Source organism: Vulpes lagopus, chromosome 11, assembly GCF_018345385.1.
Source record: "Vulpes lagopus strain Blue_001 chromosome 11, ASM1834538v1, whole genome shotgun sequence".
NCBI lineage: Eukaryota > Metazoa > Chordata > Mammalia > Carnivora > Canidae > Vulpes > Vulpes lagopus.
The window spans coordinates 74,140,604-74,164,030 of record NC_054834.1 but is presented as its reverse complement, the minus strand read 5'-3'; the positions used below and the strand labels follow the sequence as shown (position 1 = coordinate 74,164,030).

Genomic DNA, 23,427 nt, shown 5'->3' with positions numbered 1-23,427 from the left:
AAAAAAGTTTATTTGAGAAGCACACAAGTGAGAGAGAGCATGAGGTGGAGGAGGGGCAGAAAGAGAGGAAGAAGCAGGCACCCTGCTGAGCAGGGAGCTCAATGCAAGACTTGATCTCATGACTCTGGGATCATGACTTGAGCTGAAGGCTTAACCGACTGAGCCACCCAGGTGCCCCCCAACTTCTAATTCCAACCCAGGCACTTGCTTTCTCTGTGGCCTCTGCACTGCAAGGTCTCGTTTGGGAAGACTTCCTAAGTACCAAATTGTATATTTATATTTACTGTGCCTGAACAGAATTCATTCAGCACTGTAAGACTGTGACTCACCTCATTCTCCCCTCTGATCTTTCAACTTAGCTTCCTTTGGCCACCCCTCAGCAGTGCTTGTATAGCACTCCTTCCCTAGCTGTTTTCTTCTATCCCAGGCATTGAACCTTGCTCTGGGCTCAAGACTTTCCAGTTGGCATGAACAGCCCAGGCCTCTCTTGAGTGCCAGGTGGGAGATAAATCTGCTTACTAGGCAGCTTCATGTGGAGGTCCCACTGGTACCTCTGTGAGGATTAATAGCACCACTTCCCATCCAGTTTTTCACATCTAAAATGAGATTCATTCAAGATGCCACTCATTCTCATGTATTACACCTAGTCTCGCACCAAGGCCTGTTGATTTGGCCTCAGTTGACCCCTAGGGGTGCCTGTGTCCATTCTTGCTGCCTTCACTGTCCTGAGGTTTTGAGGACTTTCTCTTTTTTGTCTCTCCTTTTTCTTTCTCCTTCTCTCTTCCTCTTTTTCTCCTTTTCTTTCCTTTTTCTCTCTTTCTCTCTCTTTCCCTTTCTCTTTTTTTTGCTCTCTCCTCTTTCTCCTTTCTTTTTCTTTCTCTTCCCCCTCCTTCCTCTTTCTTTCTGATTTGAGAGAGCGAGAGAGTAGAAGAGCATGTGCCTGCATATGCCCAAACACGCAGTGGGGAGGAGCAGAAGGTGAGGCAGAGTCTTAAGCAGACTCCAAACTGAGCACAGAGCCCCATGTGAGGCTTGATCTCATGACTCAGATTAAGAACTGAGCTGAAACCAAGAGTCGGATGCTCAATTGATTGTACCACCTAGGCATCCCAAGGTCTTCCTATTTCTAATTTGACACTAAGCTACACCTTTGACATAATAATCACTCTAAAATAGAAAATTAAAATCTCCAGTGCTTATTAAAATTCTTCAGTTTCCTACAGATAAAAATCCTTTTCTTAGTCTTCTGATTCCTACTAACCCCTTCAGATTCATCTCCTAGGGACCCCTCCCCCCCCCATTTTGCATTTTATGCAGGATACTAATTAATGCCTTTGGGTATTTGCCTCTTTCTGCCTGGAATTCCTTTCCTTTCCCTTGTTGGTCTGGCCTATTTCTCTTCCTTTAAAACCCAGCTCTGAGGGCAGCCCCTGTGGCACAGCGGTTTAGCGCCGCCTGCAGCCTAGGGTGTGATCCTGGAGGCCTGGAATCGAGTCCCGCGTCCAGCTCCCTGCATGGAGCCTGTTTCTCCCTCCTCCTGTGTCTCTGCCTCTCTCTCTCTCTATCATAAATAAATAAATCTTTAAAAAACAAAACAGCTCTGACTTCTCCTCGGGGAAACCTTCACCTCTAGGAATGGTTAGCAGCTTTATTCTATGTTCTATCCCTGGGCTTCATACACACTTCTGCATCCCTCCTGGCATTTGCTAGCTTCACCCAGGGAACACCTCATTGAGCTACATTCCCAGGACCTGCTCAAAAAGAATCTATGGATCCTAACTCACTTTAAATTTGCACACGTGCATCAGTTAATAGTAGGGAGAATGCCACTGGGCATTGCCCAGAGCACTGTGAGTTACGAAGGGAGAGGTGATGCTGGCTTTCAGGCAAGGAGGTCACAGCGTGGCAGGGAGGAGCTGGTTAGTGCAGACTCCACGAGGAATCTGTATGCAGATGAATGTGGATGCGAGCCCCAAGTAAAACTGAAACGATTCTGCAGTCTCAGCCTTAATTCCCAGAGCTGCCAGGTTTTGATTGAGACCTGTTTGAAAGGAATTTGAGGTGGGAGGGCTAAGAGAGGGGGGACCAGCTCCTCCCTCTCCCCTGCCCTTGTTGTCTTTCTAGCACAGGGTCGCGGGCGCAAGGTAAGTGGGCTTGTTTTCGTCTAGGGACCGGCGGGCAAGTGGAAAACAAGACACTCAAAAGGGGCAGCCTGCGGCGGGGCAGCCTGCGGCGGGGCATGAAGGAGACGCGGACCTTCCCCTCTGCCAAGGCCTCGAGGGAGTCAGAGGCCGCCGCGTGCCGCACGGAGCCCACAAGGGCAGGGACCTCCCCGACATCTGGCGGGAGCAGGGAGAGTCCCGGGGGCGGCCTGGAGGTAACCGGGCGAGGGCCGCGCAGGGGAGGGAAGAAACGGCCGCTGTCGACGGGTCCTCATCCCGGGCTCCCTTTCCTCCCGCAGGACTCGCTCTGGCTGCAGGAGGTCTCCAATCTGTCCGAGTGGCTGAGCCCCGGCCCTGGGCCCTAAGCTGGGGTGCCCTCCCGGCGCTTCCACACCTGCCGGGCGGCTGTCGGGGCCGCGTGCTGTCTGTTGTTCAATAAACCAGCTCTATGTGCGCCGCATCTGTTTCACTGTTGGGGGCGAGGGCGGGGGCTGGGTGCCCGCGCTGCCCGATGACGTCACTCGCGCGTCCGGCAGGGCGCGGGTCGAGCGGCGGCGGGATCGCGTCATTGGTGCGCGCCGCGGGTCCGGGCGCGATGGCGGCGCTGGGCGGGGATGGGCTGCGCCTGCTGTCGGTATCGCGGCCGGAGCGGCAACCCGAGTCGGCGGCCCTGGGCGGTCCAGGCCCTGGGCTGTGCTGCTGGGTGTCAGTGTTCTCCTGTCTCAGCCTCGCCTGCTCCTACGTGGGCAGCCTCTACGTCTGGAAGAGCGAGCTGCCCAGGTGCGGGGGCTGCGCGCGCGGCCAGAACCCGCGCCTCCGCGAGTCGGGGCTGTGGGCGGAGCTTGGGCGAACTGGGGGCGGGGCCGCGCTGTCCAGAGTCTGTGGGCCCCCAGAACTTACTGCTCCCTCCGTAGGGACCACCCTGCCGTTATCAAGCGGCGCTTCACCAGCGTCCTGGTGGTGTCCAGTCTCTCGCCCCTCTGCGTGCTACTTTGGAGAGAACTCACAGGCATCCAGGTGCGAAGGAGGCGGGGCAGAGGGCAAGAGGGGGAGGATCTCAGGGGTCTTTTAGAAGAGAGCAAGACTGATGCCTCCTTTCCTGTGGCTCAGCCAGGCACATCCCTGCTCACCCTGATGGGCTTCAGGCTGGAGGGCATTTTCCCAGCGGCACTGCTGCCCTTGCTGCTGACCATGGTGAGTGCTTGTTTTATTTTTCTCGTTATTAGCATGATGTTCCTGTCCATGGCCTTTTTTTTTTTTTTTATCCTCATTGTGCCTATCTTTTGACTGATGGGCAACATAAATTGTGAGATGGTCCTTGGCTGTTGGTTATACATGGGTGGGAGATCTTCGCTGAGAACAGGAAGCTTGAAATCTCATGAGGCTTTTGCTGGGCAAGGGTAGTGGATTTTGGCTTAAGCCTTTCCTTTGATCGCTTGTTTTTCTATTCCCAGATCCTTTTCCTGGGCCCACTAATGCAGCTCTCTATGGATTGTCCATGTGACCTGGCAGATGGCTTGAAGGTTGTCTTAGGTGAGTCCTTAGGGCTTAGGGAGAAAGTAGGCACAGGCAGCCCAGCACAGTGGAGCAAGAGAATAAGTGGGCTCATGGTGAGACTTAGATTTGAGATGTATGAGTTACTCTTCGTTTCCTTATCAGTAAGATGGGAGCATGTAGCAGACAGCCTGTAAGAGTTGCTTTGACAGGCCCCTAGGAATCCCCAGCAGTACTTTGTGTGGACTGATGAAAGTTGCTTTCTCTTTTAATATTTGGCTTCTTCAAACCAGAGCTGGTCTTGAGTTATGATTTTGATGTTTCCAGAATTTACTACCAGAATACCCTGCCTTAGCTACTAATACTTTCCCTTTCAGCCCTCTTAAAACATTGTTTTACGCTTTGTGTGATAACAAAGCTTGACTCTTATCTGTTCTCAGGAGCATTGATGCCTAATCTGAGTTTGGCTAAGGAAAGATTGTGGGAGAGGGACCCTTGGAGACTCTAGGATCTTTTTGTTCAATAGCTAGTCACTAATTCTTGGTCCTGAATCCCCCCACCTTCAGCCCCTCGCTCCTGGGCCCGCTGCCTCACAGACATGCGTTGGCTGCGGAACCAAGTGATCGCACCCCTGACAGAGGAACTGGTATTCCGGGCCTGCATGCTGCCCATGTTAGCACCATGCACGGGCCTGGGCCCTGCCGTGTTCACCTGCCCACTCTTCTTTGGAGTTGGTGAGTTTGTCTAACCTGGTCCTTTTGAGATGTTCCCAGCATGAGAGCCAAAAATGGGGTTTGGAGCAAGGGCGTGGCCTGTAAAGCAGGCATGAGGAATGTGACATGGTTCTTGCCTTTCTCGCAGCCCATTTTCACCACATTTTTGAACAGCTTCGTTTCCGCCAGAGCAGTGTGGGGAGCATCTTCTTGTCTGCAGGTGAGTCCTAGAAAGCTTGCTTGGGGCAGTCCTGGGTTGGGGTGTGTAAGGGTGTCCCCAATAGCCATTCTGGAGGAAGACTTGGGGACAGAGGGCTCTAGTACTGGAAGGGCCCCTGCCATGGGAGTTGGGGTGTAGAGGACAGCCATAGGTGCTGGGGCAGGCAGCCACTGCCCTCAGGGGGAAGGGGATGTCTGGCTGATGGGTGTGCAGTGTTGGGGCAGAAGAGCATACAGGTGTGGTCACTCGAGGCCTCCCCGTCTCCAGCGTTCCAGTTCTCCTACACAGCTGTCTTCGGTGCCTACACTGCTTTCCTCTTCATCCGCACAGGTTGGTCCTCAGTCTCTCACGGGTCCCCCTGGGGGCTCAGGGGTCCACAGGAGAGGGTGGGAGAATGGGAATGCTGTGTTTGTTGTAGGAGTGACAAGTTTCTTCTACTTTGGTCTGAGACAGACAGAGCCAGGGCTTTCGGTCTGGTGAGGTCTGAGAGGTGGAAGGGAGCAGGGGCCATATGGTGTGTGTGGGTAGTCTTTGATCTATTTCAGGGATATGGGTGATTAGCCCTGGGAGGTGGTGGGGATGCTCCATGAGCTGCTCTGTCTCCCCTCCGTAGGACACCTGATTGGGCCAGTTCTTTGCCACTCCTTCTGCAATTACATGGGCTTTCCTGCTGTATGTGCGGCCCTGGAGCATCCGCAGAGACGGCCCCTGCTGGCAGGCTATGCTCTGGGTGTGGGACTCTTCCTGCTTCTGCTCCAGCCCCTCACGGACCCCAAACTCTACGGCAGCCTTCCCCTTTGTGTGCTTTTGGAGCGAGCAGGGGACTCAGAGGCTCCTTTGTGCTCCTGACCCATGCTCCTGTACATGCTCCTATGAACTCTCACGGGCTCCCCAGCCCCTCCCCATCAAGGGGTACTGCAGAGGGGAGGAGCTGGCTGGGGTCCCCGAGATCTCAGGAATTTTTGTAGGGGATTGAAGCCAGAGCTAGTTGAATCCCAGGGACCAAGAGAAAGGAGCAGATATCCAAAGGGTGCAGCCCTTCTCCAAAGGAGGTTGAGGAGCAGCTGGGAGGGGACAAGCGGCAGGTCCTAGGAGCCGTGCACTCCCTTCCTCACTTTGGACTGCTGCTTTTCTGAGCTCCTCTGCCCCCTTCTGCCTCTGAAAAGCTGCTCGGGGGTGGAATTTACAAAATCCCTCCCCCCAACTTCCCAGGGTTTTCTCATTGTCTTTTTGCATCAGGACTTTGTATTGAGATATTAAAGAGATTTAACTTGGGTAACATGGCCTTGGACCTTTGGGAATCGATCTACTTGGGGTCTTGTGGGTGTGCCTGCCACCTGTCTTGGCTACCTTGTACACTACCCTCTGGGAAGTTCAGCCTGGTAGACATAGTTCCCTGAAGTAAAGGATAGGATGGGGTCCTCTGGCTGCCTTGGGTCTGTAGCTTTCTCCTCTCTTAGCCACACCCCAACTCCTAGCACAGGTGGGCCTGGGACTGCAGGTGCCAGGTGTGAGCTCAGCACAACCTAGCACCTGTGTCTTGGCTACCAGAGTCAGGGAATGAAACCTAGGCCTGGACCCCAGTGATGGAACCTCCAGCCTCCAAAGGGTAGAGGGTTGACTGTGGGGCCTCCACCAGGACCTCCCCAAAGTCTACCAGCCTCAGGTTGCACAAGCAAGAATAAACATTCAAAATGGTAAAGGAACCAGCTCAGAGTCACCTGGGAGTAGAAGCTTTTCTGCTTGGACCTCTGCCACTGTGCTGCTAGTCTGGTCCCTAGAGGAGCTCAGAGCAAAGGCTGCAGCCCTGAGAGTAGCAAGGACCCTGCTGAGCAGCACTGGAACTCAGGGTTCTTTCTTAGAACTCTTTAGTTCCTTCCTCTTGATTTTAGAATGGTTTCCATGTTTTTATTACCCTGCCCCTGGGTCTTAACTTTTTTAAAAGAATATTATACTCTCAGTTCTCACTCAAAACTGAAGGAGGCTGTCCCTAGTCTCATCCCCTGAGGCTGGTGGTTGAAAGGAAATGGAAGTGCAGTTGCTCCCCAGGGTACCCCCAATTTGGCTGTGACTACACTACATGCACCTGGATCTAAAAGGTCATCATGATAGTCACACACCTACCTTGCTATGGAGAACTTTCTTGTCTTCCACCTGTGTAGCATCTGTTGGGGAGGTAGAGGGGGTGAGCATGGGCCTGTTTTAGAGTGTACCTTTGGGATCTTGAAGTCCAAAGAGGAGAAAGCCCAAAACCACCCGCAAAGAGCACTGTGCTGGCAGGGTGCTGGGGGTGAACTGCCTGCCTGGTTCCCCGGAGATTGTGCTCTACCTCTTCTTCATGCTCCTGTTCAGGAATTACCCAGCACCCCTATTTCTTCACCTTCCCTGTGGAGTTTGGGGGTGGGCAGCAGTACAGTGATGCACGCAGGGTTGCTGTCCTGCAGGTGAGGGATTCTCCCTAAGGCTTAGGAATAGGAATGGGCAGGATTAGATCTGGAGACTCAATCCAGTGCTCCTAACCTCCCACTAAAATCCTCACCCACAGGTTCCCACATCCAAGGGTTTTGCCCACCTCCTAGATGTTGGTGCCTGTTTGCATCCAGTCCTGAATTAATGGGGTGGTAGGTTTTCCCTGGTTTTAGGAAGTAAAGCAGTATGGTTGGGAAGCAACTCCACTGACAGCTTGAATATGAATGCTCTGCCTCTTACTAGCTGTGGAGTCCTGGACAAGTTATTTAACCTTCCTAGGACTCCATTTCTCTGTCCATAAAATGGATGACTGATGCCTTGAGTTAATGGGTGTTAAATGCTTATAACAGCCAAAGCTCTCAGTACAGCTAACTAATTCTGTTAGGGTGTGTATACCATAGACACTCTGTAGTGGCTGAAACCAAGGCCACTATTCTACTCTCCAAGGAGTTAGATAAAACTAACCTGCCCTTGCTATGGGGAGTCCCAGTAGGCAGCCCTGCCCCTCTGCTGAGTGGCGCAGGGTGGGGGGTTGGGGTACTGCACAGGACCCAGCATAGAGGGCAGGGGAAGCCAGTTTTATTGAGCGAAGTTCTCAGGACTTGGAGCCTAGATCTTCCCCTACGAGGTAGCACCCCTAACCTGCTCCCCTGGGTCTTAGGCCCACCTACACACCATCACCTGCAGTCTCCAACAAGGAGAGGAATCTTGTTTGGCAAGAGATGACTATGTGAGCAGCTGTCCAGCAGGGAAAGACAAATGGCTGGAGGAAAGGAATGTGCCACAGCAGGCAGTGTTTCTCCTGCCACAAGCAGCTGAGGACAGGAGCTCCAGGGCTAAGCCTTTCTGCTCTCAGGTATGGGCTGGCCTGGGCCTGCCCTGGCAGCACAGTGTCTATTGAAGGCTTGGGGTGGGGACGGCCAGGCTGCCAATCTGGGGCAAGATCACTCAATCTCCAGGATGAGGTCATCGCCCTCCAGTGTCATGTCTGTGGTTACGTGGACCTTGCGGACAGTGCCCTCCATGGGTGAAGTCACCACAGTCTCCATCTTCATGGCACTGAGCACACAGAGGGGCTGGCCCTTGGCCACCTTGGCCCCAGCTGCCACCTTGATGTCTATCACCTTCCCAGGCATGGGTGCCCCAATCTGGCCCTTCACATCCTTCAGGGCCTTGGGGTGGAAGTGCATTTCCTGTAGACAAGACAAGAGGGGGAGAGACATGAGGCATCGGCCCTACCTGTCCCTACCACCTGGCTGGCCCTAGGAGGGGCTGTACCTTCATGGCCTGAGTGTCCTTGACCAGAATGGACCGCAGCTGTCCATTGAGCTCAAAGAAGACCTGCCTCTGGCCAGCCCGGTTCAGGTCACTTATGGCCAGAGCCTTGATGTGCAGTGTCTTGCCCCGCTCCAGCTCCACCTGCAAGGAGGGCACAGAGACTCAGAGCCAGGGGTCAGGGGCAATAAAACATACCAAGTCTGGGTAGAGCAGCCCCCCAACCCAGTCCCAGGCAAGTCCCTCAACCCTGGATCTCAGCTCTTCACTTGTGAAGGCCTAGCCTCCTCATCTCAAGGGTTTTTTGGGCACCGACAGCTTGTGAGGCAAGGTGACAGCCAAGCCAAAGCTTGGAGCTCTAGATGTGCTAGTGTCCTTAGGGATGCAGGGGTAGGGCTGAGGGGGGGAGTGTAGATAGGGGCCAGAGCTACTCACCTCAAACTCCTCTGCAATTTTGGGTCCCTGCAGGAAGAGGCGGGTATTGAGGCTATCCAGGGGGCCAAAGGTAGCTGTGAAGTCCTTGAAGTGGGCAAAGACGTCTGGATATATGGCTGCTGAGAGCACATCTTCTGGGGTCACCTCCTCCCCATGCCGTTCAGTCAGCTCCTTCTCCAGCAGCTGCAGATCCAGTGGGGGGAGGGAGGCTCCAGGCCGCCCTTCTACCCTTGGCAGGTCCTTTAGCACCTGGGGAGCAAAGCAGAGGGTCAGGCCTGATGCCTGCACCCAGTCTCCACCCTCAGGCTGTGCTGGGCCTTCCTACCTTAGAGCGAAGGGGCTCAGGGAACCCCCCGTGGGGAATGCCAATGTAGCCCTGCAGGAACTCCACCACGGAACGGGGGAAGGACAATTCTTCTGCCTGGGCTTCAGCCTCTGCCCGGCTCAGCCCATTCTGTACCATGAACTGGGCCAGGTCCCCCACGATCTTGGAGGACGGGGTCACCTGAGAAGAAAAGCCCCAGGTTGGGATGCTTGGCATCTTATGGAGGCCCAGAGGCAGGGATAAGAGCACTGGGCCTAGCTCACCTTGATGAGATCGCCCAGCATCTGGTTGGCCTCCACATAGGCCTTCTTGACTTCCTTGAACTTGGAGCCCAGCCCCATGCTGTGTGCCTGGAAGTGCAGATTGGTGTACTGGCCCCCTGGGATCTCGTTCTCATACACGTCCGAATTGCCAGACTTCATGGTGGCCGTGCAGTCAAAGGCCGCATACAATCCCCGGGCCCCCTCCCAGTACTCACTGTAGTCAAACACACGTTCCAGGGGCACCCCTGCAGGAAGGCCAGGAGAATATGCTAAGTTCCCAGGTGTTCCTCCTCCGAGGACCCCAGAGCCAGCTTAGGTCCCATCTTGGATGTGGGTGATGGAAGACAAAGTCAGGAAAGCTCATCTGGATTCAAGCATAGGCCAGACTCTACTAGAACTAATAAGGTCCACAGCTGCGAGGGAAGTGGCCATGGACTCCCGCTGTTCTTACCTGTGTCCAGGGGAGTCCCTCGGGTGCAGGCCACCAGGGCCCCCATGCTGGGCTGTGAAGTCATCCCGGACATGGAGTCAGATGCCACATCTACCACATCAGCCCCAGCCTGGGCACAGGCCAACATAGCTGCCACACCTGCCCCTGATGTGTCATGGGTGTGGATGTGCAGTGGAAGGTCGGGGAACCGGTCCCTGAGGGAGCTGACCAGCATGGTGCAGGCTGTAGGCTTTAGCAGCCCTGCCATGTCCTGGGGCAAGAAGGAAAGAAAAAGGCTGGTAAGGAGGGAGTGTGATGGGGAGACAGGCTGGGGATGGGGTGGGGAGGAGAGATGAGTAAGGGGCAAGATCCCAGGGTGGGGGGAAGGTCCAGGCACCTTGATACACAGGATATGGGTGCCAGCTCGCACCAGCTCTTCTGCCAAGCCCATGTAGTACTGCAGTGAGTATTTGGTGCGGTTGGGGTCGGCCACGTCACCAGTGTAGGAGATGGCAGCCTCCACCACGCCACCAGCATTGCCTGCAGCCTCCATGCCCAGTAGCAGATTTGGCATGTAGTTGAGGGAGTCAAAAACCCGGAAGACGTCCATGCCATTCTCCTTGGCTACCTCACAGAACCTGAGTGGGTAGGAGAGCGCATCCTTCCGATAAGGGTCAACACCATCCCACCCCCTCCTGCACATCCCTCTCTGGCTCTGGCCTGGCAGGGGGAGTGGCACCCCAAGGTGGAAAAGGGCTTCTCTGGGGCAACCTGGCTGGGCAGAGCCACCCTAGAGGCATTGGGCATCCAGCAGAGCTGCCCTGCCCTAGTCATGTACAGTGCAGTTCAGTCGGCCCAGGTCAGAAAAATCAGCTGGGGAGTCTTTGCAAGAGTGGCAGTCTGAGGGAAAAGGAGCCCTGAACAAAGGAGTCCTGAGGTCTCCACTGCCCCTGTGAGCTAGAAGTCCTTCCAGTTCTTCTATGATTCTGCACTCCATGAAATTTCCAGATAGCTGCCCTTGCTGGGTACAGCTAGGAGGCTTGGTGTCAAGCCCTCCATGGGGACACAGGCCATCTCACTGTGGCCCAACACCCGACCACGCAGTACAGTGCCCACCCGACCCCAGGCTCACTTGAACACCACATTGTCAGGGTAGTTGGTGTAGCCCACAGCATTGGCCCCCCGCAGCAGCATCTGAAACGGGATGTTGGGGATGAGCTCCCGGAGCTCCTGCAGCCGCCGCCAGGGGCACTCGTACAGAAAGCGCATGGCAACATCAAACGTGGCTCCTGCACAGGGACCGAGAAGTCCAGGTCAGCCCCTTGCTTCCCTGGGACTCCACCACACCCTGCAGCTCTGCAGCCTAAGCCTCCAGCCCTCGAACCATCCTGTACATCTTCAAGATCTCTCTCAGTCCTATCCCAATCCTTGAAGACTTCCCTCTGCTGCTCACTCAGGGTAGCTCAGGATCAGTGACCTCTGTGCCCCCTTTCACCTGCCACCAAGTCTCTGTGCTGTAACTAACAGGCTGGTGGCCGCTCTCTGACCTTGAGCATACCAGGGTCTCAGCTCTGCGACCTCATGCCCAGCACCAGGCCTGCCCAGAGTGGGCACCAGTCATTGCTGAACAAATGAACACCATGCCTTGTTCACTTCTCACTGGTTTCCTTGATGTTAACATCTCCAGCTTCTGGAGTGGCCAGTGGCCACACTGGATACCCAGTGCCTTTCAGGTGCTGTCCCACATTCCCGCCCTCTTCCAGCCTACCTCCCCAGTTCTCTATGCTGAAGAGCTTGCTGAAGTTGTGGGCAACGTAGGGGGCAATCTTTTTGAGATCATGGGTTCGCACACGAGTGGCCAGCAGCGACTGGTGGGCATCCCTGAAGGTTGTGTCCATGAGCAGCAGCCCCTGGTGGTTCCTCACAGCTCGAGCAAAGCCCTCAGGCCCCTCCCGCAGCAGGATGTCTCTGAAACCAGCTGGGGGTGGGCCTAGGGCAGAACTGGGCATCAGTACTCATCCTTCGGGCAACAACCTCCTCTTTGCGTCCCCAAGTTGGCAGAAGGAATCTCACCTACCTATGGGCACCACAGGGACAACAGGGTCCGTGGGGCTGGGGCTGGCCTTGACAGGGATTGGGGTGGTTGGTCCGTTCACCATGACATGACCTAGGAAGAGAGTGGGTAGTGGGGTCAGGACAGGCTGGGGAGTGTCTGAGGGCAGGAATGACAGTAGATGGGCCTGAGGATAAGGGGTTCCTCCAGGATCCCCACTCCTCCAGCTGGCCCCTGTCCTCTCCAAAGCCAGGGCCTCCTGGCTCCAGGCAGTGGGAACCTATTGAGGGCTGTGTGGGCAGACGAGGGGGCACCTCTAAGATCAGGAGCAAGGAAGGTGGGCAAGAGGCAGAGGAGGTGGGGTGCAGGACCAAAATGAGGGCAGGGACAGTGGGTGCTAGGAAGCTCTTCTAGACAGGGGCCAGGAGGGGAGAGCAGGGCAGTCTGGGGGCCAGACCGAGGTAGTGCAGCAGCTTCTGAGCCCGGTTCTGCGCAGGCCGCAGCTGGAAAAGCTCCGGATTCTCATCGATGAACTGGGTGTCCACGGTGCCTGCCAGGAACTGCTGGTTGTTGAGCACATTCTGCAGGAAGGGGATGTTGGTCTGCAGGATAGAGGTGGGTGGGAGGGTGTCATGATGTAGCAGGGATGGGGAGAAAAGAGGCTGAAGGGGCCAGCGTGGGCCAGCATAGCTCCCCCATGTTCCCCAGGATACTAGGCTGAGGTCTGAGGCCTCCTTGTGGGATAACCTCCTCACCCACCCCCTATTCTGGCAGAGTCCTGTAAGTTGTTAGGGGGCTGAGTCCACTTCCTCCCCTCTTGCTCACTCCAGAGCATATGCCGAATCAGCTCCTCCTTCCTAAGGGATCTGGAAATAAGCACCTCCCCTTCACACAACCTAGAAACTTGGTCAGGCCTTTCCCACAGCACCATGACAAAGTAGCTATGCTCACCTTCCCAGCCATGCTTCTTGACAGATGTCCCCTACCTTTAGCAACCCCCTTTCCTGCAACCTCTCCACTCCCCACAGCCACACTTTGGTACTCTTGCTAAGATCCCTCCTTGTGGCTATCTCCTGTGGGCTCTTTCCCACCCTTCACTTGCTAATAGCTCCCACCTGGACCTTCTCACCCTGGGCTTCCAAGACCTCTTGCTCTCCTCCCCAGTCCCCACTGGGGGCTCCTTTAACCCCTGCAGGATGGAGTTCTCAGAGCTGTCACTGGGCCTCCTCCTCACACAGCACATTCTCCCTGGGTGGCCTCATCCTGGGCTTCCAGCTTCAGAGCCAAGACCCTAAAGTAGAAATGCCTCCTGGACACCTCTCCTTGTGTGGCCCTCACCCACCTTGTCAAGTCCAAAGTCAGCTTCCTTCACCCAGTCCTCCTCTGCCTTCTGCTGAGTGCCTCACTGTCCATCCAGTTACCCAAACCTACACTCCATCGCCCCCAATACCCACTCCTGTGTCACTGGTCAAGCCAGATGGCTCTACCATGGCCATCTCTAGACTCTATGACCCCTTGTTTCCAGGTCATGCCTTCTGCCACACTTCCAAGTCATGGCCACCTCCAGCCTTGCCAAATTTGCCTTGTGTTCTCATGCCTCCACTCCTTTGTGCCTGCCTGGGAAGCTCTTCCTGGCAGTCTGAACTTGAAGGCCTTCATCTGTACCTCCCCCTTTTTAGTAGGCTTCTGTGGGGTCAGCTGTTGGAAAGTGCCTCCCTAGGCCTCAGCTTTTGCATGTCTGCCTTCTTCCTACACTTGGGAGCCCTGGGAGCATTGTGCTGCCTTGGGTATCTGTATCTGCCCGTTTGTACACAAGATCCCTCATTTCTGCTCATTAACTTATTGGATAACAGCATGAAGCTGGAGCGGTCCAAGTCCAACCTAGAGGCTACACGGGGGCCTGGAAGCCGGCACACAGAGATGTCCCGTGACTACCAGGCCACGTGGGTGGGATTCCAGCATGCAATGTGCCTGTGACCACACGGCTGTCACTTCAGATAAGGCACCTCCATGTCACCCATTCATGACCTCTGTTGGCAACTTCAACAGGGACTCCAGGCCCTGCATGGGATGAGAAGCACTGCTGCTACTCAGAAATTCTACCTGCCCCCCACCCCCAAATTGGGCTCCTGTCACCTGGAGGCCCAGATGGGAAGGTTGTCTGCCCCACAGTCATTGCAGACCCAGCCAACATTGCCTCATGCCACTGGTGTGACAGATCTGCCTGTCCCTGAAACTAGTGGCTGCCCCTCCTAAAAAAGAGATGGAAACATTTCAACTGGACCAAAGCATGGCATCTGAAGAGATAAACTCAAGCCATCTAAAGAACCTGGAACCACACAGGGATAAGAGGCATTCTCAGAGGCCTCCCCTCTTCCACCCTACATTTCCCATTTGTAGGCCCCCCCTCCCCCTTTGTAACTCTGTGGGGGATGGGTGGTCCTTACGTACTGTGAGCTGGATGCCAGCAGGAACCAGGCCCATCTGGTTCCTCATGTACCCTAACTCCCAGCACAGAGCCGCTTGTGATGGATGCTAGTAGATTTGTATGGTTAGAATGAAACATCTGGAAGGTGAAATGAGGAACAAAGATAGCCCATGCTACTGAGCACCAGAGTGGACCTGGGCTGGAATTCAGTGCCTTCATTTTACAAATCCAACAGCTGGGGCCCATGGGGTGCCAACAGTTAAGAACAGCTTCCAGCTGACAGGTGGCTGCGCCCCTCACGGGCCACATCTCTACTCTCGGCCTTAGGAGGTAAGTGTATGTGCAATTAATACCCCTTGGCCAAGACGGGTAGTGTTTCAGTGGTTAAATAACTTCAGTGGTTACCTACTCTACCAGGCAGAATCAGAATTCCATGTTTCCCAGGGGGCTGGCCTACCCGGCCCCTAGGAATCATGTCTGAAAGGAAGGGAAAGGGACGGGAGTCGGGGTGTCCAGGTGGCCTAAGGACTAGAAGATACTTGGAGAAAGTGGTGACTTCCCCTGTTTCCCAACGGCCAAAGGGCGCAACCTGGGTCCGAGCACTCAGCGCGCCCACCCAAGCCCCGACGACCGGAGGCAGGAAGCGAGGAATCGGGGATCTCAACCCCCACCGGGAGCCCTTCCTCGCAGCCCAGACGAGCTCACCCTGGGCCGCTCTCCCAGAGAAATGGCCCGACCGGGGCAGAAGGGGGAGGGAGGGGCTGCCGGCTCGGCGAGGACCACTGACGCACAGCTTCAAACGGCGTGCCACCGCCGGCCTGCTGGGAAACGGCGCCGCGCAGACCAATCGGGCCGGAGGCAGAGACCGGTTGGCTCCCGAGCGTGCCGGGCGGGGCAGGGAGCCCGGGAAGGGAAGGGAGGGGCGGGGCACGGCGCCAGCCGGGAGGCCGAGCCCTCTCTGCCCCACCCCGCAGCAGGCCTGCCGGGGGCGTCGCCCCAGCCCCTCACCCCCACCCCAGGCCCCTTGCCTGTTGGGGACCCTCCACGTGACTCGGTGATGCAGAACGGTTATGACCTTCAGCGTGTGTCTGTGAGGGTCCCAACAACAGTGCGGGTTTGCGCCCGGCCCTGTCTGTGGGTGCGGGGACTTGTGGGTGTGTGGGCATGTGTGGGTGTGCTGGGGAGGGTGCCCAGCGACATGTGACACAGGCTCCCGTCTCTGGGAGATGGTGAAGGGGCCCGCGAGCTGGCGCTTTGTCTGGCTGTCTGCAGAGTGACGGTTCGCGCGGCGGCGGCGGGCGCCCGTGCGGTGCAGGATGCCGGGGCGCCAGGGTGGCCGGGGGCGCGCGCGCCTGTGCCAGGGTGAGTGCGCTGCGGCAGCGCCGGGGGACTGCGCGGCGGGCCCGCGCCGGCCCGGGCCTCGGGCGTGACCAGGAGCCACCCGTGGGCGCTGCAGTGGCCGCGTGTCCCCGTGACCTCGGGAGCCAGCCCGCCCGGGTGGATCCCGGTGCGCCCCTCCCTGTCCGCCCTCCACGTGCGTGTCCGCGGAGCGCGTGCTCGCCGGCGCGCACCCGCCTGCCTGTCGCCGCCACCGCCGCCGCGAGCCGCCGGGAAAAGGTGCCGGGAACCGAGTGAGCCGGGGCCGCGGGCCCGAGCGCCATGGGCAGGAGGGCGCGCGGCGGGCGGCCGGTCAGCCCCTGGCCTCGCCCCCGCGGGAGAGCGGTCTGGAGTCGGCGGGGGCTGGCCAGGCCCGCGGGGAGGCCGGCCCGCGCCCCCTGAGCTACAGACACCAGGTGAGGGGGCCGCGGGGCACAGCAGCGGTGGATGGCCAGGGAGGGGCGACGGGAGGGGCTTGGGGGGGCGCCTTCCCGGGCGGGGGAGGGGATGGCGCGGAGGGAGGGGGCTGGCGGTTCCTGGAGACGCCAGAGAAAGGAAGTTCCGGGACCCTCCCTGCTCTAGTGTCCACCTCCGCTTCCTGCCTCATGCTGCACCCCATCCCCAGAGCCAGGACCCCCCTACCGGCTTGGGAAATGTGACCTTTACTCCGGGGGGGGGGGGCCTGGCCCTGCAGGCCCCGGCCTTCTTTCAGCCCTGGGGGGCCCCTTGGGCCTCTGACCCTGACCCCCACGTGGGCCAGACTCTGGAAGCTGGCCCTTGGGACTGGGCCACCGGCACAGCCAACACCTGTCCCAGCCCCACCTGTGCCTGGGGCCCTGGCCCTTCCCTACAGGGCACTCACCATGGCCCCGCCACTCCTGCTGCTGCTGCTGGCCAGTGGAGCGGCCGCCTGCCCCCTGCCCTGTGTCTGCCAGAACCTTTCTGAATCGCTCAGCACCCTCTGTGCCCACCGAGGCCTGCTGTTTGTGCCACCCAACGTGGACCGGCGCACAGTGGAGTTGCGGCTGGCTGACAACTTCATCCAGGCCTTGGGGCCACCAGACTTTCGAAACATGACAGGGTTGGTGGACCTGACGCTGTCCCGAAACGCCATCACCCGCATTGGGGCCCGCGCTTTTGGGGACCTGGAAAGCCTGCGCTCCCTGCACCTGGATGGCAACAGGCTGGTGGAGCTGGGCGCCGGCAGCCTACGGGGCCCTGTCAACCTGCAGCACCTCATCCTCAGTGGCAACCAGCTGGGCCGCATCTCACCTGGGGCCTTCGATGACTTCCTGGACAGCCTAGAGGACCTGGATTTGTCCTACAACAACCTGCGGCAGGTACCCTGGGCCGGAATCGGTGCCATGCCTGCCCTGCACACCCTCAACCTGGACCACAACCTCATCGATGCACTGCCCCCGGGTGCCTTTGCGCAGCTCGGCCAGCTCTCCCGTCTTGACCTCACCTCCAACCGCCTGGCCACGCTGGCACCCGACCCGCTCTTTTCCCGGGGGCGCGACGCAGAGGCCTCGCCTGCCCCCCTGGTGCTGAGCTTCAGCGGGAACCCCCTGCACTGCAACTGCGAGCTGCTGTGGCTGCGGCGGCTGGCCCGGCCTGACGACCTAGAGACATGCGCCTCCCCTCCAGGCCTGGCTGGTCGCTACTTCTGGGCAGTGCCCGAGGGCGAGTTCTCCTGTGAGCCTCCGCTCATTGCCCGCCACACACAGCGCCTCTGGGTGCTGGAGGGCCAGCGGGCCACGCTGCGGTGCCGGGCCCTTGGCGACCCTGCGCCCACCATGCACTGGGTTGGCCCCGATGACCGGCTGGTTGGCAACTCCTCTCGAGCCCGGGCTTTCCCCAACGGGACCCTGGAGATTGGGGTGACAGGATCTGGGGACGCGGGGGGCTACACGTGCATTGCCACCAACCCTGCTGGTGAGGCCACAGCCCACGTAGAGCTACGAGTGCTGGCCCTGCCCCATGGTGGGAATGGCAGCACTGAGGGGGGCCGCCCTGGGCCCTCGGACATTGCTGCCTCAGCCCGCACCGCTGCTGAGGGTGAGGGGACACTCGAGTCTGAGCCGGCTGTGCAGGTGACGGAGGTGACTGCCACCTCAGGGCTTGTGAGCTGGGGGCCAGGGCGGCCAGCAGACCCCGTGTGGATGTTCCAAATCCAGTATAACAGCAGCGAGGACGAGACCCTCATCTACCGGTGAGGATGCGCTTTGCAGCCCGCAGCCCCTGCTTCACTCCCAGCTGCCCCTCCTCACCCCTCCCGGACTCAGCCACCTCCATTCACCCCTCCTCAGCTTCTGAGCTGCCTGCAGGGAGAGAGGAGGGGCAGGCACCAGGGAGAGGTGGGAAGTGCCCCATGAAGTCTCTTGGTGTGGCTGAGCAAGTACAGGCTTCCTGGCATCTGGTCTCTGCATTTAAGCACACCAGCCTGGGCCACACATACGTGTGGTCTTTCTGGCTCTGACAACGTGACTCTTCACCACCTCCCTGGCTTGCCCTGGGCTTGTGCATCAACACATATGCCTGCCTGTCCCCTTGCACTGTCCCCAGCTGCACACATGCATGCCTGTCTTGGCTTTTCTGCCTTCTTGAGTAAACAGACAAGGCCCATGTGGTCCTAGGGGAGAGGAGTGATCTGAGCTGGACCTGGGAGCATGCAGTGAAGGTGGGAGGTGTGCAGTGAAGGGGTGTGAGCTGGGGCCAGAGCCTGGACCCAGGCTCTGATCACCCACCCTTGCCCACAGGATCGTCCCAGCCTCCAGCCACCACTTCCTGCTGAAGCACCTAGTCCCTGGTGCCGACTATGACCTCTGCCTGCTGGCCCTGTCACCTGCCGCTGGACCTTCCGACCTCACAGCCACGAGGCTGCTGGGCTGTGCCCACTTCTCCACGCTACCGGCTGCACCCCTGTGCCACGCCCTGCAGGCCCATGTGCTGGGCGGGACCCTGACCGTGGCCGTGGGGGGTGTGCTGGTGGCTGCCTTACTGGTCTTCACTGTGGCCTTGCTGGTTCGGGGCCGGGGGGCCGGGAATGGCCGCCTACCCCTCAAGCTCAGCCACGTCCAATCCCAGACCAATGGAGGCCCCAGCCCCACGCCCAAGGCCCACCCGCCACGAAGCCCACCACCTCGGCCCCAACGCAGCTGCTCCCTGGACCTGGGAGACGCCAGCGGGTGCTACGGTTATGCCAGGCGCCTTGGAGGGGCCTGGGCCCGGAGGAGCCACTCCGTGCATGGGGGGCTGCTTGGGGCTGGGTGCCGGGGGGTGGGGGGCAGCATGGAGCAGCTGGAGGAGAGTGTGGTGTGATGGGAAGGGAGTCAGCCCAGGGTGGGCTGGGGAAGGGGCAGAGGGCATGGGGTGGGCAGCTGCGGGGCCTGGTGGGTCAGCGTTGCCTGGGAGTCTCTCCTGATTTTACCCTTGGTACCTCAGGCTCCCTTTGTACTTGGCAGGACAGGGGGCCCTATCCCTGGTTCTGGCCTCCAGACCCGTGTTCCTCCAACAGGTGCTCACAGCCACCAAGGCAGGGGCTGCAGCCACCAAGCAGAAGTCTTGTTTTTCTTTATAATAAAATTGTTGGGTACACCTCAGTGCTAGCCTGTCTCATCCTGCTAGGCTCCCTGAGAGTGGAGGGGAAGCATGGGCCAGTAGAGGCACACAGGACAGGGTCAGGCCTGGGGCTGCTAGCCCCATAGAGGTGGCCCAAACAGCCTGGGGTATGTGCCGTCATCCTCATCTGTCTAATGGCCAAGTGCTTGGGGCTGGTACCTCCTGTCCCAAGTGAGCTGGACCAGCACCTAGAGAAGGGGAAGGGCTGTGACTGAGCCTCTGGGCCCTGGGCTTATGTCTGTGAGGGAAGAGAATACCCCTTCCTGGCAGGACATGGAGGGGATTGACATCCTCATGGAGGCATGGATGTCATGGTACACAGAGTGGCAACAGGGGCACAGGGGATGTGGCACAGCCCTTCAGGGCAAAGGGACCTTGTCTGGTAACAGTCATTTTAACTCAGTAGGAAGGCCCCCATGGCTTCCATCAGGGACAACCTCTTTCACCGTCTCTCAGGGCATCTTCTGGATTTGTAAAATGTTATCCTGGAGGGATTGGAATACGCTTGGAATCCCACTGCCCTATCAGCCCAAGACCTTCTGGAAGGTTCATCAGTGCTAGCGGCCCTGAGGTCCCAGCTGCTCCACTGATGCCCTCCACTCCCCATCCTGTGGCTTTGCTCTGGGCTTATCTTGAAAGACTGAGTCAAACCCTTGCTGGACACTGGAGGGGTAAACACTAGGAAGGGGGTGCCCACACCCACAGGGCCATTGCCCTGCTTCTGTTCCCCACCCCAAGGAGCTGGAGTTTGGGGGGAGTGGGCATGCCCTGCTCTGCCTCCTCTCGACCCAAGACCCCTGCCAGCCTCTGGCCCTGGGCACAGGCTCTGCCAGCCTTTGAACAATCACAGCTCCAAGTGTCAGCTGAAGGAAATCCGTGCTCCAGACACAAATACTTGCAGATGTGTGGCTCTCCGCTGGGCTAGGTGCACCCAGATGCTTTAAGAACATGCAGGTGCCTGGGCCCCAGTGAGGCACCCCACAGCCTATAATGGTGCCCAGGTTGTGGCAGCCACAGTACATGTGCCAAGGGGTGCATGGACATTTCTCTGAGGCCCACCAGGGTTCTAATGGGCAGCCCCTAGGAAAACTGGAACAACAGGTGTGTGTGTGCACACGTGTGCTAGACAAGCTCACACACTTGTGGGTTTGCACGGTGTTGACATATGTGCACTTGCCCTCCCAGCCCCAGAACACATACCTGGGTGTGGCTCAAGAGAGATCCTGGTTTAATTAAATGAAATGAGGTCCTAAACAGAATAGCAGGAGAGCGTGGGCCCTCTAAGGGGCTGTAGGGTGAAGGCAGAGGTGGCACAGGACAGAGGGGAGGGAGGGCCCATGGTGTGTAAGATGAGAAGGTGCAAGGTGCTGCAAGGTGCTGGGTGCGGGAGGCTCTAGAGGTGGCATGAGCCAGCGGCCTAGTCAGGCTGCACATTTGGGGAGGACTCTGGTGCCCCAAGGAACCAGAAACACGTGTCCCAAGACTTCCTCCTTATGAGCCACAAGGCTCTGGTCTCCCTTCTCCGCCCTCAGGGCTCTCAGACACTAGGTGTGCAGGAGCCTGCCAGCTGTAGGGCAGGTGAAAGGCCCAGTGGCCCAGGGGCACAAGCACAAGGGCCAGCCGGGCTTACCAGTAAGAACAAGAGCCACAAAGGCAGGCAGGCAGGGCCACGGTGCATACTGGCCACCCGGCCCCCAAAGCACCCCTAAGACACCATGTGGGGAAACCCAAGGCCCCTCAGAGAGCAGCACATTGAACACATGATGCCACAACACGTCTCTGTACTTGTGTAGAGAATAGCCCCCAGACCAGGAGCCCCGAGGCTTCCCACAGAAGTGCACAGAGATGCCCCAACACCCAGGGAACAGCCATTCCCTCTAAGGTGGGCCAAGGGCCTGAGGAGAGATGGCTGACCAAGCCCTGACCCCACAGGTACGCTTCCTCCCTCCTTCCACACCACATGCTTCAAGAGGCTTCTGCACCTACCAGGGCTCCTGCCAGGACACACCACATAGCCAGACCAGCAGGTGAGAGGACAGTATGCCCTGACCTCACCAGCCGAGCCTGGACCCCAGGCAGGACTGGAGGCAGCCGAGAGGAGAAGGTGACACAAGGGGGACATCAGCCAGCACCTCAGCACACACACCCTGTGCCTCTGTGCAGGGCAGGCCAGAGAGGGCATCCTCTGCGTTGGGCGCCATCCTTTGGACACTCCCAGGAGAGGCTGAGGGCTGGTCTGCCCAGAAACCACCCCCATGGTTGGGCCGGGTGGCACAGTCCACTGAGGGCAGAGCCCTCCTTCCTGCTCTTGTGCCGCAGAGTGTCTGCTGGCAGCATCTGCCCAGGGGATGCCCACATATATGGAGGCAGTGCTGGCCCTCAAGGCCAAGGCAGTATGTGGCTGTGGCTTCATCTCTAGCTACAGAGGGGGCACCGAGGGGCTGACGAGCATCTCAGGTCCTTGCCTGACAGCTGGGCTAGGAACGCCCTGAGGATGGGCAATGTGCCCCACTCTGCCCTTGCTCAGGCCTCCCAGCTGCAGCCTCCCTTCCTCGCTGTCCCAAAAGCACCAACATGATGCCGGTGCCAGGCCAGGGGATGGGAGCTGTGAGGGCAGACAAGGGTTTCATTTTATGCCCAGTGACCTCATCCACACAGGCTTGTGCTCTCACCCAGGGTTTTCCTGGGACTCAGAATTCCTGAGAGCTTGTTCAAAACTGGGGTCTCTACCCCAACATGCGGGATCAGAATTTCCAGAAGGAGGCCTACAATATGTGGATTGAACACAGACTCCATGTGATCTCACCTAAGAAGGGCAAGAAGGAGTGTGGGGCTCCCCGGAACAAGTCTCCTGTCTCTGGCCGAGGGTCCCCTGAGCATCTGATGCCGAGGCCTACTCCCAGGAGGCTGAGGGGCCTGGCACCAGCAGAGGCAGAGCGATTGGGAGAGTCCCCGTGCAGCAGAGGGACAGAACTGAGCGGGACTGTGAGCGACTAGAAAGCAGGCAAAGCATACAGCCTCTCTCACCTTTACACCTCGGACTCGGAACTCCGCAAGGGCTCTGCTCATCTTGGTGGCGGCCGTGGGGTGGTCTTTGCCATGAGCAATGACTTTGACGAGCAGGGAGTCATAGTGCGGGGAGATGACAGCTCCTTGGAAGGCAGATGCATTATCCAGGCGGATGCCCATGCCCTCTCCGCTCCGGAACACCTGTGGGCACAGGTGAGCAGGGTCAGGAACTGGGTCTTAAGCAGGAGTCAAGATGTGCCCCACCCCCACCCCAGGCTGGACAAGGGCGGATGTGGCAGGGGGCTGTTCCTAGCATAGGTGCACCAACTCTGGCTTGTGAAGTTCTGCCTAGTTTTCGCCAACAAAGCCAGGGGTGTACTGCGTGCTCTGGGTGCCAGTAACTGCTTCCTTCTCCCTGAGAGCTGGCAGGGGAAGAGGCAAGAGGGGGAACAGGGGAGGCCCTGCTCTTCCCAGTCCCAGGGCTATACGCCCAGAGCTCAGGGCTGACACAGAGCTCAGCAGAGCACAGACAGGGGCCCTGGGCAGGCAGGAGCCAAAGCCCCCAACCTCCCACCCGCCTTCCTGCCTAACCCTCTTGCCTTTCAAATTCATTCATCCCACAGCATTTGTGGGCACCAGGGTGAGCAGCTAAAAGAGGGTCCCTGTCCACAGGGGGCTCCCAGCCTGCTGGGCAAGGCCGTAGACAAACGTACAAATTCAGATTAGTGACAGGGACACTGCAGGGCATGAGCAGGCCAAGAAGGGAAGGCAAGCTGAGGAGTTTTGTTTTAACATATACAGTGAAATGATGAGGAAGGCCTCGGTGTCCCCTCACTTCCCCCTCCTTCAAAAGGGGAGAATGGAAGGGAGAGGGAGGAGAGGCAGAGGAAAAGCTGAGAATGGCAAGAGGGGCTGGATGCAGAGTTCTTGGGAGAACAGGTGCATACTCGCATGCGAGAGAGGGAAGCAGGGCAGAAGAGGACGGGTCCCAGAGGCAGATTTGGGGGGTGAAGGGGGGGTTCCAAGTCCAAGCCTGGACAGAGACAGGGTCCTGGGGGGAAGGGGTTTAGGATGTATGGGGTAACTGGTACACACATGAACATCTGTGATGAGAACAGGGGTGAGTTCCTGCAGGGAGAGCCTTCACCTGGGG

The 23,427-nt window shown here is 58.2% G+C and overlaps 4 protein-coding genes across 11 annotated transcripts in view; 3 read left to right on the top strand and 1 right to left on the bottom strand.

The window, feature by feature from the left end:
- C11H11orf80 (chromosome 11 C11orf80 homolog) overlaps positions 1 to 2,672 on the top strand; it is a 106,351-nt gene extending 103,679 nt beyond the window's left edge. The window contains exons 16-17 of the mRNA XM_041721784.1: positions 2,169 to 2,377; positions 2,462 to 2,672. Coding sequence (XP_041577718.1) covers positions 2,169 to 2,377; positions 2,462 to 2,527 — 275 coding nt within the window. The 3' untranslated portion in view covers positions 2,528 to 2,672. The remainder of the gene's footprint in view (positions 1 to 2,168; positions 2,378 to 2,461) is intronic.
- An 85-nt stretch (positions 2,673 to 2,757) lies between these two features.
- On the top strand, positions 2,758 to 5,868 carry RCE1 (Ras converting CAAX endopeptidase 1). 3 transcript variants are annotated; one of them, XM_041721785.1, is made up of 8 exons: positions 2,758 to 2,942; positions 3,077 to 3,179; positions 3,273 to 3,356; positions 3,617 to 3,695; positions 4,223 to 4,390; positions 4,518 to 4,589; positions 4,857 to 4,919; positions 5,203 to 5,868. In XM_041721785.1, the coding sequence occupies exons 1-8, from the start codon at positions 2,758 to 2,760 to the stop codon at positions 5,436 to 5,438; spliced, it is 990 nt and encodes a 329-aa protein (XP_041577719.1). In that variant the 3' UTR covers positions 5,439 to 5,868. The 3 variants fall into 3 exon arrangements, with proteins under 3 accessions (XP_041577719.1, XP_041577721.1, XP_041577720.1); XM_041721786.1 differs by having other exon boundaries at positions 2,910 to 2,942; positions 3,277 to 3,356; XM_041721787.1 differs by having other exon boundaries at positions 3,077 to 3,356.
- A 1,749-nt stretch (positions 5,869 to 7,617) lies between these two features.
- Positions 7,618 to 23,427, bottom strand: part of PC (pyruvate carboxylase) — a 118,097-nt gene continuing 102,287 nt past the window's right edge. For all 6 annotated transcript variants that reach the window (XM_041721780.1, XM_041721781.1, XM_041721778.1 and 3 more), the window contains 12 exons: positions 22,293 to 22,475; positions 12,297 to 12,441; positions 11,864 to 11,953; positions 11,555 to 11,776; positions 10,919 to 11,075; positions 10,184 to 10,424; positions 9,808 to 10,057; positions 9,357 to 9,601; positions 9,094 to 9,273; positions 8,769 to 9,017; positions 8,337 to 8,477; positions 7,618 to 8,251 (listed from right to left, as the gene is read on the bottom strand). In XM_041721780.1, the coding sequence (XP_041577714.1) occupies positions 8,003 to 8,251; positions 8,337 to 8,477; positions 8,769 to 9,017; positions 9,094 to 9,273; positions 9,357 to 9,601; positions 9,808 to 10,057; positions 10,184 to 10,424; positions 10,919 to 11,075; positions 11,555 to 11,776; positions 11,864 to 11,953; positions 12,297 to 12,441; positions 22,293 to 22,475 (2,352 nt within the window). In that variant the 3' untranslated portion in view covers positions 7,618 to 8,002. The remainder of the gene's footprint in view (positions 8,252 to 8,336; positions 8,478 to 8,768; positions 9,018 to 9,093; positions 9,274 to 9,356; positions 9,602 to 9,807; positions 10,058 to 10,183; positions 10,425 to 10,918; positions 11,076 to 11,554; positions 11,777 to 11,863; positions 11,954 to 12,296; positions 12,442 to 22,292; positions 22,476 to 23,427) is intronic.
- Positions 14,960 to 19,246, top strand: LRFN4 (leucine rich repeat and fibronectin type III domain containing 4). The gene is made up of 3 exons (XM_041721782.1): positions 14,960 to 16,060; positions 16,498 to 17,856; positions 18,404 to 19,246. The coding sequence occupies exons 2-3, from the start codon at positions 16,508 to 16,510 to the stop codon at positions 18,963 to 18,965; spliced, it is 1,911 nt and encodes a 636-aa protein (XP_041577716.1). The 5' UTR covers positions 14,960 to 16,060; positions 16,498 to 16,507; the 3' UTR covers positions 18,966 to 19,246.